This window comes from Ciona intestinalis, unplaced genomic scaffold, assembly GCF_000224145.3.
Source record: "Ciona intestinalis unplaced genomic scaffold, KH HT000134.2, whole genome shotgun sequence".
In the NCBI taxonomy this organism is placed as follows: domain Eukaryota; kingdom Metazoa; phylum Chordata; class Ascidiacea; order Phlebobranchia; family Cionidae; genus Ciona; species Ciona intestinalis.
This window is the reverse complement of record NW_004190456.2, coordinates 95793-117127: the sequence shown is the minus strand read 5'-3', so window position 1 is coordinate 117127 and position 21335 is coordinate 95793. Positions and strand designations below refer to the sequence as shown.

The following is a 21335-nucleotide window of genomic DNA, read 5'->3' as shown; positions in this document are numbered from 1 at the left end:
TTTAATGCTTTTGGCGTGGCGGATGTCTTGGATTCAATTAAGTACTTTAACAGCCATCTGCAGACATAGGTGCTTGCTACTTATTTTGAAACAAACTTTAGTTGCTCGTAAAATTAATACGCTATCGAAAGTAACGATTGACAGGCAAAGCCTAAGTTGCGAATCGCTTAAAAACGATCTACAAACAGTTTTATTAAAAACCCCTCAAACACTAGATCTGTACAAAATTAAGACCTATGTAATAATCAACAGCATTGAGGTTTGTTGAGGTATCATTAATGTTCGTGTGCGTATCGTACGAACAACGTCCTTCAAAGAACGACGACTAGTTTGACTGTGTGATTTTGCCAGTTTCATACCCGCATGAGCGATAGGCAGCAGTTTTGGCAAACTTTAATAGTCGCCGTTATTGTTACTGCTGCCATGGAAAGTATAGCTTAATCGTGTTTTGGCGCGAGTGAAAAAAACTCGCGTATACCGTATTTTCCTAATTTCTCCCAAACGAATGACGTCATCATAAACGTGGCCTCTTCTGCAATTTAAAAAAATCGGCGCCTATGATAGAAGTTGTTTGGAATTTTTACAATAAGATGCGGACACTGTAGAACATTTTAACGTTTCCTTTATTAATATATAAATATAGTATCTTTATTTCTCTGTTTTTTTAATACAGTTTCATTTTTTCATTTCAATGTAGCAGCTTTGATGCTATAGTTAAATTAAATTACTTTATAAACTTCTTATTTACCCAATTTAACACAGCACCTGTGTAACCTATTTATCCACAGAAGAATTTCACCGGAGTCTGCTGGCACGAATCTTATCCAGCGTCGACCAACGTTGAGGCGTCATCCAGACATGGTTCGTTGCACACAATACCTATATTTGTTATTTCTATTTCTATCTAAATAAATCTTGTATTGTGCATTGCTTTGATAATGGAATCCTGACAAAAAAGCGAAAATACCAAAGTTGTTTTGTTAGCTTAAGTATTCACTGAATGGTATGACAGGTGGCAGCTTATGGGACCATGGACCACCCATGTTATACAAACATTTAAAATCCTTTTAATAATAGTTACAGGGAAATAAAAATAGTCTATACTAAGTGTTTTTGACTTTAACTTTATCCCTTGTTGATAACTCTTTAAAAACGCAGTATTTTAAAAAATACTCTGAAATACTTTTCTAATTGTTAAAACTCTAATTTAACCGTGTTAATTTGAAATATTAAAATTTTTAACTTGGTTTTTCTTTATCTATTCAATGTTTTTACTTTTTAACCACTTTTTTTATAGGTGGGAAATTTGACTCTGTCTTGCTACTCATATACTCGAGTAATATTAACATTCAACATAGTATAAACCAATTTTTAATACCCCTAATTCTTAAAACAAATTATATTTACCAAATATGTAAAGTCCTCAGCTCTTTATTCCCGGTTCCTATAAATCCTCAAACTATTTTACAAAAAAGGCTCAAAACATAACTGTAATATCTATAATATACCTAAACCTTTAAATACTCAGCCTACCGAAACTACTGCATGTTGTAATCATTAGCCAGCTGTTATTAAATATTTGTAAACCTTCCATTTATTATGCAGTCATCCGATGAATTGAGTGATCACCAAGTTGTTTCCGGGGATTTTATTTCATCGCAAGGTAAGCCATAGAAATGTTATATCTAAATATTAATATCAGAACCATAGATGTAACGCTTTATATTCTTTATATTTTGCCCAAATTCTGAAGTAACATTGCTAAACTTCAGTTCCTCATAGTTGGTAGGGAAGATGGGACAACATTTCATTCTATTTTCTCGTCTCGTTTGGTAGTAAACAAAGAACATTCAAAGAATTATAAATTCGTATCCTCACGACTTCCATAGACCGTTGTTAATTGTTTAAAATGCGATCAGGATGTTTAGATATTATATGCTAAAGGTATCTTATCTTTCCCCACTCTACTATAGCATATACCCTAACTCTGCTACTTTTGACAGAAAACCTCCAAACATACAACGGTACAGATGTAGGACGATATTACTCGTCACAAACTAGTCTCGACCACGCTTATGTTTCACAGAACAGTTTGAACCATCACCCACAAGAAGTGGGGTAAGTTATAACATGCATAATACATAAAAAAAATGGACTAATTTAGAATTATGCATTAGAAGTCATATTTACTTTTGCGTTATCATAATTTGTGCGTTTTGAAAATTGAGAAAAATTCTTTTATTTTTGAGGAATCCCCACATGAACATCCACCACTATTATTCTCTCACAATCCAAGAACTAATATTATTTAAAAGATTTTTAGTGGACTACTTATTTTTTAGAAAAAGGCATTTTTAGTCATTAAATTTAATTGTGTTTTTTTACTTTGGCTACTATGTGTCTCAATCCAACCATCAACATTACCTTCCAGATATTCCAATGGTATATTAGCGAGTGGCAGTATGTACTCGTCACCAAGTATTAACTCACTCACACAAACTCAACTCAGCCACCTCTCTCCTGCCACCAGGTGAGCAAAGTTTATTACACTGCTCAAATAAATAAGACCTCGAAATTCACGGTGGCATTTTGCAAAAGCCACAGGTTTGCTTTAGGAAACTTGATACAAATGTTATTAAAAACCCTATTTTAATGTATTTACATTTAATTGATACCACATAAAAGTCTTACCTTATGTTTTGTTACTTCTGCTAACAGGCATAATGTAAATAACCTTTTTATTTGCTCATCTGGTATAAACGGGGTGTATTTCCGATGTTTTGTCTGTCATTCTGCAAGACTTATAAGGAAATGAAATGGAAATAAACTATGTGTTCATACCAGATAAGGAGAAAGGTTATTTACATTATGCCTGGTAGCAGAAGAATAAAGTTGTACTTAAGTTAAAAAGTATTGTCTTATCTTATGTTTCTTCAAATACAATAACACCCCCTCCCACAGCAATCTTAGCATCAGTAGTTCTGATCGTCGCCTCGGTGTAAACCCTGTGATGGTTTCCCATGTGGGTATTCCCCGCTACCGACCCTCCCCTGATTATGAGGTAGCAGTACGACAGCGTAGGAGGTATAGTAGTTACTTGGAGAACAAGAATGCAACTGCAATGAACCAAGGCCAGCAACAACCCACTGGTAAGCTATGTTTATACCAGGCAGTGTTAACTTATGCTCCTACAGTAGGTATGGGGTCTGGGATTTGGGACCAGAGTTGACCCATTATATTTTGGCGAGCTAACCCAACCCGATTTTTATATTGCAGTTTACTGGCCCTTTTTTTAATGTTTCCACATAATAATTACAGATGACATCTAATAAGAAAGCCCTTTTTCTATAAACATAAATGTGTTGACTTCTGTAAGCTTCCAATCAAATATATGTGTGTATTCATATACTATACCTATTCATTAAATAGCTTTGTATTCATGTACTTAACACCCCTAACCCCAGGAATATCACAAGCGGTGATGAAACCACGGCCCCATTCTATGATCTACTCGCAACAAGAACTTGTCCACCAAGTAATCCACGGCCCCAACTATGCACATTACCCCCAACAACACCCACCCCTAAACTACCGTCGCAGCCAGCCCCCCATGGACCCCACCACGGGCTCCCAACCCCATATACATTACGACGCATCCCATGAGTCCCTCCCCCCACCCCCCCAAACAACCACACCCTCCCACTCTCAGTTGCGACATATCGAACCAACCCGAATGCCTCATAACTTGGGAAGCACACCAGAACTCGCAAACACAATCCAGCAGCAACAAGTAATTCAACAGTTTATATTTAAATTTGCCATAAATATTTTTACTTATAAATTCTTAGTGTGAGAACTTATGGAAGAATAAATAAGTTACATACATGGTAACTTGTAAGCGAGCATGAGGTGTATGAAACAGAACACCGGTGTTATAATGACTGTCGTTGCCTCGCCATGCGAGGATAAATAAGTTACATATGTGGTAACTCCTTAGCGGGCATGAAGTGTATGAAACAGAACACCCGTGTTATAACGACTGTCGTTGCCCCGCCATGCAAGGCCAAATAAGTTACATACGTGGTAACTCCTTAGCAGGCATGAGGTGTATGAAACAGAACACCCGTGTTATAACGACTGTCGTTACCCCGCCATGCAAGGCCAAATAAGTTTCATACGTGGTAACTTGTAAGCGGGCATGAAGTGTATGAAACAGAACACTTGTGTTATAACGACTGTCGTTGCCCCGCCATGCAAGGCCAAATAAGTTTCATACGTGGTAACTCCTAAGCGGGCATGAGGTGTATGAAACAGAACACCCGTGTTATAACGACTGTCGTTGCCCCGCCATGCAAGGCCAAATAAGTTACATACGTGGTAACTCCTTAGCGGGCATGAAGTGTATGAAACAGAACACTCGTGTTATAACGACTGTCGTTGCCCCGCCATGCAAGGCCAAATAAGTTTCATACGTGGTAACTTGTAAGCGGGCATGAGGTGTATGAAACAGAACACCCGTGTTATAACGACTGTCGTTACCCCGCCATGCAAGGCCAAATAAGTTTCATACGTGGTAACTCCTAAGCGGGCATGAAGTGTATGAAACAGAACACCCGTGTTATAACGACTGTCGTTGCCCCGCCATGCAAGGCCAAATAAGTTTCATACGTGGTAACTTGTAAGCGGGCATGAAGTGTATGAAACAGAACACCCGTGTTATAACGACTGTCGTTGCCCCGCCATGCAAGGCCAAATAAGTTACATATGTGGTAACTCCTTAGCGGGCATGAAGTGTATGAAACAGAACACCCGTGTTATAACGACTGTCGTTGCCCCGCCATGCAAGGCCAAATAAGTTACACCTTTTCAACTAGATCACACAAGGCTTATTTGCCAAAAATGCCATCTTTACTGCCTTATTCAAAAAGAGAAATTTTTTTACTACACAATAATAATCATTCCCTTTTCCTTTAAAAGGCTGCAAACGTCCAATCAATTGTATTCTGTAATATATATTTTATTTGGGATTCTCTTATTTTAGATAGAGAAAATTTTACCATGCAGTAATCCTCCCAACAGGCTGCAAAACATTTCTATGTTTCGGAGATGCAATTATACCGTCACTTCACGAAGCCCCCACCCCCCTACCAGGGTGCGGGAAGCGCCAGTACCCCAGATCTAACAGATTATCGACCTAATGGTTCGATATCTGCCAGCAGCCCTGATCTACAACAAGGCTTCCCACAGCGACGCCACCAACCTCCACTGCCAACCGTTGAATCAGGGAGTGAAGACTTCTACAATGAACAGCAGGTATTCATTTTACCGTGCTTTACGCTGGATATTCTCTGCAATTGTTTTGCTGCTATTACTACAAGGCATTATCCAATTTTTAAAACTTTACTTTTAGTAAATAATAAAACATCCTTTTTTTGTGGTGAGATTTCTTAACAATCCTAACATTTCGTTTTTACACCAGAATACAGTGTACAAAAAGTTTCTCAAAAAATATTTTCAATAAATTTAATTTTCACTTAAATTTATTTAAAAGAATCCGTTTTTCTCCAGATCCGAGCACATTTGAGCCACCCCCACCCACACAGTAGGAGTGGGCAGGCATTACACCAGGTAAACATCAACTTCAACATTATGCTCTTTAATATAAATATAAAAATAATATCGTAAAAATTCTTTTAGCTTTTGATCCTAACAAACTGTACAGGATAGCTTGACAATTTATAACCTAAGCCCTAAATTATGGTGATAGCTCCGGTATTCGCCATAATTATATTTGTTTAAAATATGATAAAACTGCATAGAAAATCAGCTATTAGACAATTACACTGAATTAGTCATTTTATTCTTTCACCCAAGGTATATTTGTGTCTTCAAATCTGTTGCATCTGCTATGTGTCGGGGTAATGAGTCAACTCTTGTATAAATCTCAAATTCCCAAGCTTACAATAGTCATAAGACCTCACCCATATAGAATAGACCATTCTGGATACTTTATCATAGTTTACATAATAATGGTTAATACACATCATATCACAGACACAAGGTTCCAACGATGATTCCACGAATAGGAAGGAACAATTGGCTCGTCAAGAAAATGCTGTGAGTCGGATACTTTCTCTTTTACTGTATTGTATAATGCATTTGCTGTTGATCATATTTTAGTTGACATGTGTGCGTGTGTTTATAGTCAACTGTTTAAAACTGTTAATAGTCTATTCTGTATATGCTGTTGTTAATTTTTAAGTTGCTTGTTATTGACCAGAGCTTAGGTTAAACCTTTTGTAGCCATTGCACCATTGCAAGCAACACATTGCATGATAAATGGTTTGCTTCTCACCACAATATAATACATGACCCCAATACTGTGGGTGAGTGGTTAGGTGCTTGAAACGCAACGGAAAGATACTGGCGTTGATGCTTGGTACTGATAGGTGTATGTATCCTTGGGTAAGACACCCAGACATTATATAGACAATTAATCCAACCCAGTGGTTCTTATCCCATAGCAAGCGATGTAGGACCTAACCCTCATAAATAAACCACATGTTCCAATCTACCAACTTACACTACAACACATACAGGTGTTGGCTTACTTGCAACGAGTTACGTACGAAGAACAACAACAGCAACAACAACAACAACAACAGAAACAACAACAACAACAACCGTAGAGAGGTTAAGAACAGCCCCCACCACCAAGTCCCATCTCATTTAACAGGTACTTGTGTTTAATACCAACATATACCTACATTCTACATATTTGCCTATCCATGTAACCACTTGTAGGCAGTGCTTATCATCCCTTGGTGCCACGCGACCTAGAGCTAAGCTGCCATATCATTGTACTGGCTTGGCTACTACAGTGAAACCCCAATCTCACAGCTTGCACTCTAATCAAAAGGGACATAATGTATAATTTTTGAACATATTATATGGTTAACTTACATTTGATTGCACCCCAATCAAAAATTGCAAGTTTACCATACACTATGTATATATTTTGTTTTATCACCAAACATTTTGTTCAGGTTCCAACCACAGTGGGGATTCCCCTAAACAGAGCTTCTTCACCCCACCCCCACAGCAAGCAGTAAAAAACTTTGTAAGTTATTTGTGTTTGTAATAGTTATATAAATATGTAAAATAAAATGCTGTAGGCAGGCCAACCCTTGAATTTTCTACACTGCATTAATCAGTAAACACTAAACATTACAACCAATAAGTTAAATTTGTTTCACAGGATTGTGTGTCTGACTATCCTTGCCTAATGACTATCCAGTAACTAATGTTGTGTGTTAAGACCAGCATGCATCCAATGTAATCACTTGTACTAGATAAGATATCCCTGATTATTGCTTTGAATATCTGTTAGCATAACATGCAACCTTTTAAAGTGGTTTGGACTTAAGAGGTGATATATCATAAAAAAACGCGCAACTGCTCAAAATTGGAGATGCGTGTTCTATTCTTTTTATTTCTGTGTGCTATACCAACTGTTTTAACAAGTTGCTCAGGATGCACAATTGCACATATGTATCTAACCTGTTACATAAACCATAGCATTTGTATTTAATCCATGCACATATGCTTTGTGTTAAACTTTCTCACCCAAATGCCCAAAACACAAAAAACTTTAGAAAAAAGAACAAGAAGCGTTTTTTTAGGGTGAAAATAAAGTCTTTTAATAATTAATAATTGGTGCACTGTATTTTGCCGAAATTGCTAACAACAAATACAGTGCTTATGTTGTAATGATTTCCCATGTCTTACGCCCATTTAAGTTGTTTATTGCTTTATTAACATTGTTTGTACTCAGTTCACCAAAATACCCGATACAGTACGTGTCTATAAGCCATCTTTATTTCTTTCTAAATTATGTTAAAACTTTTCATGTCTTACTTTTCTTATTTTGATTTTTGGCAAGAGATGAGTTTGATTCTTGTTGTAACGTTATATTCATACCAGGACGGCTTCTCCCCACATGAATACCACCACACAAAGGAAGCTTCCACTGCCACCATGCTTGTGTATAGCAGTGATGAAGAGGTTTCCACTCAGGATTATATTTTATCACAAAAACTACAAGAACAAGGTGAGGCTACCCATGTTATGTTTAATAGGATTGTTTAAGCTTTAAACCTTGTAAATGGGAGTAATAATTTTTCAAGCTCAGTGTTCTGGTAAAAAAGCGCTGTACCTTGAATTAACGTGCTATTGTATATTATATTAGAAGTCAAAAGGTTAAAAACCAAGTGTTCTGGGCTGGGCTCAAAATCTTGTTACTAAGGGACAAGGGTCACTTTTTAAAGTTTGGTGTTTTGGTAAAAAAGCAGCATGCATTAAACCTGCGTTCAATTGCTATAACATTGCATGTTGCAAATTTGCAATGAAAACTATTAAAACCCATGTGTTCTGTATGATTTTGATTAGCAGCGCTTTTCAACCGAAACCACCCGTAATATAATCATGTGTGCTTTTCTCCTTGTTGGAATTATTAGCTTTAAGGTTGTGCTTTGTGGTTAACTCGACTTTGACACATTCATTATGTTTATCACCGGTGTAGGTTATTATTTAAATAGAGACTGACGATGCCATTTAGGCGAAATATATATCTTATATACTATACAATTGGTTGGACTTGATTTTTGTCTGTTACGTTTCACCAGATCCTTGTGGCCAAGTTTAACTTGAACTTCTATTATGTTCACTACCATTCTAGGCTATTAAAGAGGATATAATTGGTGTTTAAGAAATTCGCAATTCGCATAGGTTATTTTAGTTTATCTGTTTAATATGGGTGAGGTCCTGTGTTGGGATACTAATGACATAATGCCTATATTTAGTTGTTAAGTTAGTTACTTGTGTTGTTTATTCAAGGTGGTGTAATATTTAATAACAAACATTGTATAGTCCAATTTCCAATTATAAAATCAAAGTAACTTTTGAGTGTCAGTTAGAGAGTGTTACGAACTACAAACCCCTGTGTTTTTCCCCGGTCTTTCCGACGCCTTCTGTTTGTTCAACATGGCGTGTTTCAACAACATGTTGCGCCACATGTTGCACAATCCCTATATATGTAACCGTTGTTTTCTAACCTTTGATTTGTGAGGTTTAAATATTAAACTTAAATTAAGAGTAAAGTTATGGCCAATTTCCAAAAGTACATTCTATGCAACGGGCAAGCATCAATGCCTTGTGAACGTTGTGAGATACAAACAAATCAAACACAATGACGTCATACACCGAGAGTATACATGTGTCAAGCAATAGTTCATACTGTGTATGGTCCCCGTACCCGTACAAATAGGGTTTTATTTAAACAAACATTGCTTTGCATCATTAGTTAAATAACAGATTTCACCACATTGGTAATCAACTTATATTTTTCACATGGCCATTACCTGGGTATTCCCCTGGTATACACTAATATAACGTACTAATATTGCGCTGTGCTTTGACTAAATTGTTTCTTTATGTTTGTTACGCTCGGTAAAATTTGTTCCACACCTCATTTAACATTGTGTCCCCATTTCACCAAAGCAACTGATGCATTGCGTGTTGATAAGCTATCTTTATTTGTTTTTAAGTTTCGATAAAACTTCCCATATTTCACTTTTTCCATTTGATTAGAGAACAATTTGATTCAAGTTATGTTTTTTGGTTGACACTTTGCATAAGAATATTTTTGTCATATTTTAATAATTACCAAATACAAAGTAGTTTAAAGCATGTCGCTGCAACATGTTCCTTTTTAGAACAAGCTTTTGTTTGTTTTTCTTTATTTACTTGTTTGGTTAGTAGCTTGTTCGTTTGATTAAAGTTGTTCTAATTTTATCACCGCTTGCGTGTTTCATTTTTTTATATAATACACATAATATAATGAACAGCCTTCGGTAATATTTTGCTTACTGCTGTCATTATAGTTTAAGTAACAATACCCTATATGACATAATGTATAAAATATTTCTCTCTCTCTTCCTTAGAGAATAGATGAATTATAATATGACACATTCAATTTTTATTTATTCATTTTACCTAAAATAATAAAAAAAATACAATTATGTACACAAAATAATAAAAAAAGGCAACATTTTTTACAAATATATGAAAAAACAAACAATTTTTACAAATATCTACCTAAATTAATTACACAAAAACTGTCCAAGTAGATCATTGTACAAGCAGCAGCCGTCCTTTTATGCGCATAAACATGGCATTTCTCCCCTTCTTTTAGCAGTTACCGACATATTAGCATTGTGCCTATTTTACCAATCGCTGGGTGGTTTGTAGATTTAGTTTAACGCGGGCTTGATATTCTGGTCTCATTAGATTCATCTTGGACAGGTTGAATATTGTTTGGCTTCAATAAACCCTCGGTTGGTGTTATCCTGTAGGAAGCCACCGTGTCTCGTCTTCTGTTCAGTGGAACACCCTCAACATCATTGTATGTGTTCCTACGGGATGCTGCTCCAATTAGGGAGAGTATTTTGTCCTTACAGCAGCACATTATAGAAAACAAGCAGAGCAGTAGAATGGATATTAGGGCCAGCGAAGCAATAACCAGGCCCAAACAAATGTCTTTTGAGGAATAGAGTTCCTCCAATTTTTCTTCATTCTTTTTCAGCTGTTGCTTTAAAAGTTGAATTTCAGTTTGTTGGTTTGATGTTATTTCCTCCACTTGATCATTGGTCACCACACTTTCGTTTAACTTTACAATTTGCATCGAATTCTGCTTAATTTGACCCAGAGGTTTGCCCAGCTCCCACTTTACCATGTACATGGCTGTGAATATAAGTTTATGCCATTATACATATTTGTTAAGTTTCTAATGTTAATGTTAGCTAGCACTTGTATTTACTTATATAAAATCCACTACATGCAAAGTAAAAACCAAATTCACCCAAAACCCACCAGAATACCAGACACTTGATAAATATTTGTCTTAGAAATATGGATATTAGAAATTGAGTAAACTCTCCACTTACCCAAGCAATGTTCCTTGCATTCCTTTTGTGTTGAAATATGTTCACAAATATCTATACATGGATGACACATGGAAGCTAGATAGTATTGATTAACTGCACAGCTCATTCGTGCTTGCTTTGCCGAGTTTTGGTTCTTGCTGATCTCAGATTGCGCAATCTCTTTGATGTCTTGATTTGTTCGAGCTGCTGCAGCGCAAGCCACAATGGACACAAGTACAACACAAACAGATGTAGAACTTTTCATTGTTGTTCGATTGCTCATAATATATTTCATTCATTAGGAAAACAACAAATTCTGTAAAACATAACAACATAGGTTTAGTAACAAATAAAAGCAATGTAACATTTTAAATATAAGGATTTTACAACCCATTCCTTTCTGTGATAAATCCGCAAATCTGACCCTGATCTGGTGCTTATATAGTTGGACGATTCTTGTGTGTAGGAATACAGTAAGGATCTGTGTAGCACCAGATCCTTACTGTATTCATCTGTGTCCTATTCTGACAACTACAGGCACACACTGCACTATTATACCCTGTGTCTACGCTTGGCTTGTGCTTGGAATGAAGAAAGGTCGGGGTAGTAAGAGGGGAATTCCCTGGTAAATCATGGCCGTTATTATTTTGTCGTGTTTGTTCTAAACTTGTTGTTCAAAGTTTAAACATTACATCATTGTCACATGACTTGTTTTGTACTTTTGGGTTTGATTTTACTCCATATTGAATTGGCTTGAAACATTGTCCCAATAAGTATGGTGGCGTCTTGATATTTTATTTGTGCTTCAGCTTTTTAGCTTTTTTATGGTATTATACAAATAGCTCTATTTATTTGATTTTAAACACATAGAAACAATTCAATAGCCCCAACCTATTATGCTAAGGTTGTGCGTATTGTTTCACACGTACGGTCAACAAGGCATAATGTAGGCAAATAAAAGGGAACTAAAACAACATTTAAGCAAACAGGACTTTTTAATCTTTAAATAGCTTTATTCATGAATTAGTGTCTGTATTGCTTCAAATTATGTCGTGATACAAGAATATATAAGATTATTACTGTTAATGTTAAATTTATTCATTTTTTTAATTCTTTAATTTTCCAAAAGCTATTCTATTTATAGAGAAAAGTGAATATTCATAAATTTACAATTTGTTTATTTCCCTTTAATTACTATCTTCTTTCATTGATGTTGTTTCATCATATTATTCCACAGCATTACAAGAAGTCCACCAAGCTAATAAGAACAACGGATCCACGAAAGTATTTCCTCATGGTGGTGATCGCAGTAAAGAAGGTGATGATATTCAACCAAGCAAGCAGGTATTATGTGCTTGCATATCCAGCATATGTTGTTAGGTATTATGTGCTTGCGTATGTTGTTATGTACATTTTGAATTAAGGCTTCATTGTTTGTGAACACCCGTGTTATAACGACAGTCGTTTTCTCGTACACATGAGGATAAAGCAAGTTACATACGCGGTAACTCGCAAGCAGGTACGAGGTGTATGGAACAGAACACCCGTGTTATAACGATTGTTGTTGCCCACCATGCGAGGATAAATAAGTTACAAACGTGGTAACTCGTAAGCGGACACGAGGTGTATGAAACAGAACACCCGTGTTATAACGACTGTTGTTGCCCAGCTACTTGAGGGTAAAAAGGTTACATTCATAAAGATTCATCCGTTCATAAATTCAGCAGAAATGGCCAAAAGAATGAAGAGAAAGATAAATAAAAAAAAGAAAGTGAGAGAGAGAGAGAGAGAAAGAAAAAGGGAGAAAGTAACTTTTATGTTGTAATCTCATACTGGTATGATTGCGTAATCTCTAAGAATGTAGTTTTGTAATATTATACCAACACCAACAGTCACAAACAAGTTATACAGATTACCTACTCTATATTGCTAAATAGAAATAGTGGGCATGAAGCTTTATGTAATATTTCATTTGTTTGTACCTCTTTATATAAAGTGGTCTAAAGAACAAACAATATATAACTATATAAAGCTCATGAGCATTTATTAAGCAACAATCAACATTGTAAATGAGGTTACTTGAGGTGTAAACCTTTATCATACTGTTAGCCAAACAATGAATCGATCCATCTTTATGGTGGGGTTTAGCATTCACTAAGGCATAATGTATGCCGTTACCCATTACCATGTGTCCACACATATCAACAGTAGTGTAAAGTTTGTAGTATGTTGTATTGACACCACAGTACAACTACATGTTAAGAATGAATTACCAACAAGGTCAAACAAAGGAGGCCAGACAGAAAAGCAAAAATACTGAGGTAGAAAATAAAGTCATAACATGATTGGGGGGGGCATTACTTAGATACAACATCAACTAATAGCAATGGTAACAAGTACAAATAGTACAACCAGATAATGTCAAATTCAACATTATTGGGTGACGGCACCTTTTTATATTATTTCTTTGTTGCAAATTGTCTTACATTAATGTCCATGCATTATCATTAACTTCCCTCACCCCCAGCCTCCAATGCCGAACCTTCCTCCCTACATTACGCAACAAATGGACGGGAAGGAAGATCTGAACCCAGGTTTTGATGACAAACGAACGCGAGGTCCTCCCCCACCCTACCATACACCATCTCCTACAGTATTTGATGATGGTAAATAGACATACCTACCATGCTTTATTTAATACCTGAGTAGTTTTTACCTGTCGTCGTTAAACCCCTTTTTTGTTGCGAATTCCCTTTATTAATTTAGTTGTTTAATGTTATATTTTTTGACCCATTAAAAATTATGTTATGTTTTTATTTTTTACACATTAAAAGTTATGCTATGTTATATTTCTTGATTATTTTAATTAATTTAACATTCGATAGATCAATTAAAAGGTACATTTAGTTACAAAAGTTATGTTTTACAGTTTTACAATAGTACCATTGTAGTTAATAATATTACATACTGCAACCTAAAAGAGGTTTAAATATTTCAAGCCTTTTATTGCTTTTAATGGCTCACTGTACAAATTTACATTTGGTTGACATTATTTATAGAGGCCAGATATTTTTGTAAGACATTAACAAGCAGCAGTTTCACTTTATATAACTGTTATATAAAGTTATAAACACAGGGCAAACTAATGATAGGACACAATTAAATGGAGTGTATTATGGTAAAATGAGTAAATATTGTTGAATTTGTGACCCTGATTTTTTCTCACTATGCACTGGTTATGACATGTGTGAATGTAACAAACATATCATATTTAATATGGTGTCATCAAGGATCAGTATCTTGGAAAGTTGTTTGTTTTATGCTTTTTATATTAGATATCATATAACATATCATTTGTATTTGAAAAAAATCATTACATCACAATAACTTGTTTCATTTATTGTAGAATATCCTGAAACAAGCATTGATGATGAAACAATCACACCAAGGTGGGAAATAAATTATTTTTTAACACATAATTATTCAGACCTAGAAATTCACTGTGGCGTTTGGCAAATACCACGAATTACATAAGGCCCTAAGCAAAGACAGTGGCTTGTCAAAGCCGTGGCACTTTGCCACAAGTTATGTAAACTTAAGTTGGTGGTATTTGTCACAAGCATATTAAGCTCTGTCCATGCCCTTTCCTTTTATAGATTGCTACACACTTTTATATATTCAAACAAATATTAGTAGCTTTATTGACGGAGTAGGGGTTAGGGGCGTTGAGTGTCGAAAGGAGTCACGAACCACGAAAGGTCGGGAAACACTGAAATAATCTGAGGAAAATAGCCACATACACTACCAATAATCAATTGAATGGCTTTGTTTCTTATATAGGCCTATTGCTGCAAAGTGGTGAATAAAATAACAAGCGTAAATACGTTAAAACAAATCTAGGTTATTTTATCAATGGAGCAGTAGGCATGAACAATGAAAGGTTGAAAATTAACCAAACATCATCATTCTCCCACAGCCCAACTACAGTTAACTCACGTAGAAGCACGGCACCTGAGATACCTCCACTCAAGTTAACCAATCTGAATGGTGTTCTACAACGACAATCATCTGTTCCTATGTCTGGTGAACCTGATGAAAGGGTGAGGAAACCACGAGTATATAATGCAAAGAAGAGAGTGTTCTAAACACAGAAATAGAAAAGAGTAGAACGCGCAACTGTCTAAAACCGTGGTATATTTCTTTTTCTATTTATGTGACCATCAACTCCGTCCCCATTTCGCTTCGTCTCTATTGTTAAAGATAGGCGCACAGTGGTTTTAAGAGGTTCTAGGTGTTTATTTCAAAAACTACACCAACTATTCCAGTTTATTATTAAGTTATAAATAATATTTCAATGGCTCATTTCAACGGTATAAAAAAACAATTTCGTGATGAAGTATTTCCATATGGCAGACGAAACATCAGAAATAAACTACATGTTGGTGTAGCATAAAACTGGAATAGTGTCACTCCTCGAGATACTTAGATCATAAGAAAAAGTTGAAACATTATTTACATTATGCATGGTAGCACATGTAACGGAATCTCTGTTAATTTATGCTTTACTTCAATAATATTACAACTACGATTAACCCCAGTTTATATATGAATAAGAAACTGACGATGCCATTCAAACGAAACATATCTCGCATATGATCCAACTGGTTAGACTGGATTTTTGTCTGTTACGTTTTTGTAGCGCTAGATTCTTACTGTATTTCTTTACACAAGAATCGTTCGACTCTATGAGCACCAGATCAGGGTCAGATTCGCGAAATTTATTACAAGTTACAACAAATAACCATATTTATTCTTCCAGGTTTTAAACTTAGAAGTGAAAGTATCAGAAGGCCACGTATTGACAGAATACGACGGGATATGCAGGACACGTCGTGGTCAGTTTGATCTTGACTCCATGGCAACCAGGGATCGCGTTAAGGAGGTTATACCTTATCGTGACTGCAGGGTGACACTGCCACCAACAGATGACAACCCCACGGGGTATATTAACGCATCGCATATTAAGGTATGGAGATAAATAGTATCTATATTCTCACTAATGGGTTGTCTATATTGTCAGCAATACAAAATAACAATTACCGAATAAGTTACATACGTGGTAACTTGTAAGCTGGCACGAGGTGTATGAAACAAAACACTTATATTATAACGACTGTCATTGTCCTGCCATGCGAGGATAAATAAGTTACATACATGGTAACTGGTAAACGGGCACGAGGTGTATGGAACAGAACATAATGACTGTCCTTGCCTTGCCCTGCCACAAGATAAATTCACACTTGTATATATCTAAGTAGTCTGGTTGTTACCTTATACATATATCTAAGTGTCGCAAATTCACATATTAATGTAGTGTGGATAATTAGTCTATATTCTTAAGTTGGCATGGCTTAGTGGTTAGGTGCTTACATTGTAACCAAGGGATACCGGGTTCAATGCTCGATACTGATAGCCGCATGTATCCTCCGGCAAGACCTAACTGTTATTGCTTCAACCCAGTCCCAGTGGTTACTAATGGGTTGGAACAATTGTAAAATAAAAAGAAAATATATTAGTGTTTATTATTTAATTTCCGGGTATGTTGTCCCCTTGTTTAAACATTAGATGTCACTCCTGTTTCAAAAGATAGGATGACATTTCACCCCGAACACTGCAACACAATCCCAACCATTGCCAACATGCTGATAACAATATTAATAACTTAATATCCCCCAGGTTGAAGTAGCCGGCACAATACACAAATACATTGCATGTCAAACGCCTCTCGATGATTATGAAAGTGACTTCTGGCAGATGGTTTGGCAAGAAGGAGTTTCTATTGTTGTGCTTATTGCTAAGGAAATTGTGAGTTGTTAGGTGTATATGTATTTATGCGTGTGTATGTGCCACACGCATTGTGTGTATATGGGTATACGCCATGCGGGTATATTGGTTTATAACTGATACTAAAACCTAAGTTACTATTCAAGATTATACTTAGTCTAACTAACATGCCGGATTATTTAATTGTAGCTAAAGATTTTGTGAGTTGTGTTAAGTTACTACTATGTTTATTTCAATTACTGCATCATAATATTATGATAGGTATATATCATGTAAATACATAGCATAGCATGGGTGCAAAGTTGATTGTACTTTACCACCCAATGATAAAGATTGTATTGTGTTATTACTTACATTCATACACCATAATAAACCATGCTACACCACAGGAACACGGCAAATGTCGGTGTGTGCGATACTGGCCAACTGAACAAGATGAAACGTTCGGAGATTTCAAAATATCGTGTCGGTTCGTGACATCACCAAACGATGATGTCACCGATGTTTCAAGGAAGCGAGTCACTCGTAGTTTGGTTGTGGAACACCGTGGGGAGAAGCGAAGTGTGTGGTTGTTGCAATACCTAGGGTGGCCGGAGACAGGGGTGCCTAAGGACACAAAGGAATTTCTAGGTTTGTTTGTTTATATTAGAAATGATTGGTTGGGGGCAGTAAAATATAAACCAAAGTCAGTGAAAAACACTCAATATTTTAAACGTATTAAATCTGATATATCTCAGGTCTCATGACATGCCTCACTGTGGGCGTTTCCATATAGAATAGAGTTCCATAAGGTTGAAAAACACAGTGAAAGTTGTGCTAAACAAACACAACATGTCTCAGCCTTGGTGTTGGGCTATGGCCAACTCAGGCCTAAATTCCATATATTAATAACACCCATGATCCTATAGTGTGTTCGTCACTGTAGAACTCATTCAGTAGAATAGTTTCACTTTATAGTATTAAGAAACCCCAACCCTCCCTTTCAGGTTTCATGGAAGAGTTAGAATCAATCCGTCGATTAAACGCGGACGAAGCATCGGTGGTTGTGCAATGCGCATCAGGGTCGGGTCGATCGGGTGTGCTGATACTCGCTGAACTCATGATACAATGTCTGGAGCATAATGAGGTGGGGCAAAGTTTTTGTGCGTTTATGTTGATTTGATGCTTTTACATTTTCATGAAGTCATTTTATAAGTTTTAATGCTTTTTAATATAAAGTTTGAAATTTTTATTGTCATATTATGTAAATCATTTTTATTTATAAAAGGTGCAAAAGCAAGAATTTTCTGGTCACATTCAATACAAATATTACAGTTCATATGTTTGATATTATTGTCTTTATTTTGTTGTCATGTATATTGGCTGTAATATTTATATTGAAACTGACCAGACAATCTGTGTTTTTTTGTGTTTTATCACAGTATAAGATATATCTGGCTATAAATCTCTTGCACTTAGCAAGCACCTTACCCATATAGAATGGAACTTATCAATGAGACAACTTTGTATATACTGTTGCTGCGAGTCATAATTACACTTGTTTCGTAAATTAACTTTTTTATCATTGATTTACGTATCAGTGTTTCAACATACTATGCATACCAGCGGTTCCCAAACTTCTTCCTTCCAACTATTTATTCTAAACAGTAAAATTCACAATGCCCATGAATTGCTAGTATTTGTATAGTAGGCCTTCCAACAAAGTTGACCACCAGGTTGGGAACCACTGCTATATACCCATCTAGAATAATATACAATACACCTATTTACCATTGAAACTTTCCCCACAGGACGTTAACATCACATCCATGTTATCCTTGCTCCGCCACCAACGCATACATATGGTGCAAACATTCTCACAATATAACTTCGTTTATAAAATCTTGATCTCATTTCTAAGAAAATCGCGCCTCATATGAATATTCTAATGCCTTGTATTAACCATTGTGCCTAAGCATTGAGTTCATTAGGCTTTTACTTGTTTTTATCGATTCTTACTTGTTACTACGACACACCTGATGCTATGACATCACTATTACAGCTATGACATCACTTTTAAAGCTATGATGTCATTTTTAAAGCAGGATTTGGCATTGGGCTTGTTTTTACACACTTTTAACTTTTTTTTTTCTTATCGCTTTTAACCCCTCTGAAATTTAACCCCCTCAAAGAAAAGTTTTGGTTGAATTTATTGTTTTAATCGTTTCAAAGTTACTGGTTTAGCTTCCTCCATTATAACAACCTAACATACGCTACTAATCACATTTCCTTAAACTGAAATCCAAAACCTGAAATTTTTTTCTTGCCACTTTCAAAAAGTTGCGAAATGCAGTTTCCGTCCTCATAACAACAATATATTGCCAAACGTGGTCGTGTTCATGCAAGGGGAGGTACAAACATCAGAAGTGTCGCTTGTTTTGATTTAGTACTTAATTGACTCAAAGAAAGATTTTTTGTATGGCTCACAATTTGGACAACCCATTAGTGACCACTGAGTTGGAGTATTGCCGTTAAGTGTCTTGCCCAAAGATAGGTTCGCACACAATTGTAGCAGTGACAAGCCTTGAACCTATAACCTCTTGTTTAAAGACGCGCGCTTTGTGTCATGGTGCTGTATTATTTTAATAAGAGCAGAGAAGAAATAACTATATAAGACAGATATCGATAGTCAGTGGCAGAATGTGTCCAGATGTAGCTGGAATATTTATATCACTACTGTATCTCGTGTATGTGATGTCTTCTCAAATCTTTGACGTTGAAATAGCGCTTATTTTATTTACCGGTAGCTGGCGATATAGTGTCGTCAGATTTTTTTTCCAAAATTGCCGAAACCGTTCATTCTATTTTAGCAGGCGTAGTGGTAGGTCGTATACGTTATCATTGGTCTTGTGGTATTGCTGAAGCGTGTTGTTGTGTAGATCAGTTGGGTCGGGTTGTTGCAGGTGTTTAAATAAGCACTTTTATTTAAACATAACCGATTAGAATAATGATTGTATTAAAATATGACAAACCTATTGTATGATGAGCAGAACCATGCAAGAAGTTTCTGATCATTCAAGACAGTCATAAACCTACCCGACACTACAGTTATAAGTAAGCATGATTTACAAGATCCTGAAAAGACAGAAGTTAAAAAGCGAATCCCCGGCCGAGGTTGAAGCGGTCACCTCTTTTGCCGCAAGCTTACATGCGTTGCCAGCTGATTAAAAACGCGGCGGTTCTAAAACAGCAAAATGTGAGTAACGTTGCATTATATTCCTAGTAAAAGATTGATTTCAATAGGAAGTTAATACTATGAAGATACAAAGTATCGAAACTATTGGTTTGTTGCTCTTATTATGGAAAGGAATTCATAAGTTGATACACGAAGCGTAGGTGTCCTTGGAGAATTAACGCCGGGGTGAGTTTTATTAAGAATTACCGCTTAATATTAATATATGGTAGAATGGGGAAAGTTGGGACACCTTTAGCACATAATATCCAAATATACTGATCGTGTTTTAAACAATCAACAACGGGCTATGGGAGTCGTGAGGATTTATAATTTTTTGAATGTTTTTTGTTTACTACCAAATGTAAAGAAAAAGGGAATAAAAGGTGTTCCATCTTTCCCCACCCCACTATATTATAAATTCATATATATACTTTCACGGAGATTAATGAAAAGAAGGTAATTAATTAGCAACAAAACGACAGTCGATAATAGTTTGATGCTATGGTATCATATAGCGCACGTTGAATCAGTTTAAATGCAAATTAATTGATTTAATCTATTTATCTTCGTACGCCGCTGGGTTGAAGCAATTGCTGTTTAGCGTCTTGCCTAAGAATATATACGACCGGCACGGTGGCAGCATCGAGCTTCGAACCTGTTGTCTGGCTACGATGGACGCGATTTATAACCACATTAAGAAATTCTTAAAGCGGGATTTAAGTTCGAGTGATTCATGGTGAAGAGTGTCACGCAATAGCTTCGTTTACAAAATGATCCACAAAACAAAACATAGGAGATGAAACTTCTAGTTATTGCATGCGAGAGACATTACCCGGCCACGCTCGCGTATGAATATTTGCTTATTCACTCGTGACTTTTAAATGGTTACTTCAGCATATAAAGTTACAAGCCGCGCATACGTGTTCGTGTTATTTGTTAAACCTCAAATGGTATACATCCGACCCTGGCACCTTCTCTATGGTGTATACAAAGCAGTAAGATGCATAAGTCGGGGCAAGATAGGACATGTTTTCTCTTGTACCTTCCCACATGGTAGTAAACAAAGAACATTCGCATAATTGTATAACCGTATTCTCACGACTTTGTTAAATGCATGATTTAGAAATTATAGTAGGGTGGAGGAAGATGAGGCACCTTTAACACGTAATATCGGAGTCCTGAGGATCCGGTTTTATAATTCTTTGAATGTTCTTTGTTTACTACAAAATGGGACGAGAAAATAAAATGAAAAGGTATCCCATCTCTCCCCACCCTATTATAGTGGGGACGATGAA

General features: G+C 36.1%; 3 protein-coding genes across 4 annotated transcripts in view; 2 read left to right on the top strand and 1 right to left on the bottom strand.

The window, feature by feature from the left end:
• The window catches only part of LOC100184130 (tyrosine-protein phosphatase non-receptor type 14-like), a 19869-nt gene extending 12760 nt beyond the window's left edge, over positions 1–7109 (top strand). The window contains exons 10-20 of one of the 2 annotated variants that reach the window (XM_026838968.1): positions 792–861; positions 1606–1663; positions 2004–2118; positions 2432–2530; positions 2962–3149; positions 3465–3790; positions 5080–5313; positions 5569–5628; positions 6055–6117; positions 6600–6736; positions 7047–7109. In XM_026838968.1, coding sequence (XP_026694769.1) covers positions 792–861; positions 1606–1663; positions 2004–2118; positions 2432–2530; positions 2962–3149; positions 3465–3790; positions 5080–5313; positions 5569–5628; positions 6055–6117; positions 6600–6689 — 1303 coding nt within the window. In that variant the 3' untranslated portion in view covers positions 6690–6736; positions 7047–7109. Of the gene's footprint in view, positions 1–788; positions 862–1605; positions 1664–2003; positions 2119–2431; positions 2531–2961; positions 3150–3464; positions 3791–5079; positions 5314–5568; positions 5629–6054; positions 6118–6599; positions 6737–7046 lie in introns of both variants that reach the window. The other variant, XM_026838967.1, reaches the window with a different exon arrangement.
• A 1694-nt stretch (positions 7110–8803) lies between these two features.
• On the bottom strand, positions 8804–11323 carry LOC104266655. The gene is made up of 2 exons (XM_009863399.3): positions 11004–11323; positions 8804–10800 (listed from the first exon to the last, which is right to left on the bottom strand). Exons 1-2 carry the CDS (start codon positions 11275–11277, stop codon positions 10316–10318), a joined length of 759 nt encoding a protein of 252 aa, XP_009861701.2. The 5' UTR covers positions 11278–11323; the 3' UTR covers positions 8804–10315.
• Positions 11324–11569: 246 nt separating this feature from the next.
• LOC104266658 (tyrosine-protein phosphatase non-receptor type 21-like) lies at positions 11570–18469 on the top strand. Its single transcript, XM_026838966.1, has 11 exons — positions 11570–11579; positions 12220–12326; positions 13229–13303; positions 13510–13648; positions 14389–14431; positions 14959–15082; positions 15802–16008; positions 16719–16847; positions 17216–17456; positions 17813–17952; positions 18407–18469. The coding sequence occupies exons 1-11, from the start codon at positions 11570–11572 to the stop codon at positions 18467–18469; spliced, it is 1278 nt and encodes a 425-aa protein (XP_026694767.1).
• Positions 18470–21335: the final 2866 nt, after the last annotated feature.

Excerpts from the sequence above, each read along its gene's own strand:
- LOC104266655 (XM_009863399.3), bottom strand. The coding sequence starts at position 11,277 with ATGAAATATATTATGAGCAATCGAACAACAATGAAAAGTTCTACATCT. Across the intron at positions 10,801-11,003 it reads ATGCAAGGAACATTGCTTGG|CCATGTACATGGTAAAGTGG; the intron begins GTAAGTGGAGAG and ends TTATATTCACAG.
- LOC104266658 (XM_026838966.1), top strand. Across the intron at positions 12,327-13,228 it reads ATATTCAACCAAGCAAGCAG|TACAACTACATGTTAAGAAT; the intron begins GTATTATGTGCT and ends TTGACACCACAG. Across the intron at positions 15,083-15,801 it reads CTGGTGAACCTGATGAAAGG|GTTTTAAACTTAGAAGTGAA; the intron begins GTGAGGAAACCA and ends TTATTCTTCCAG.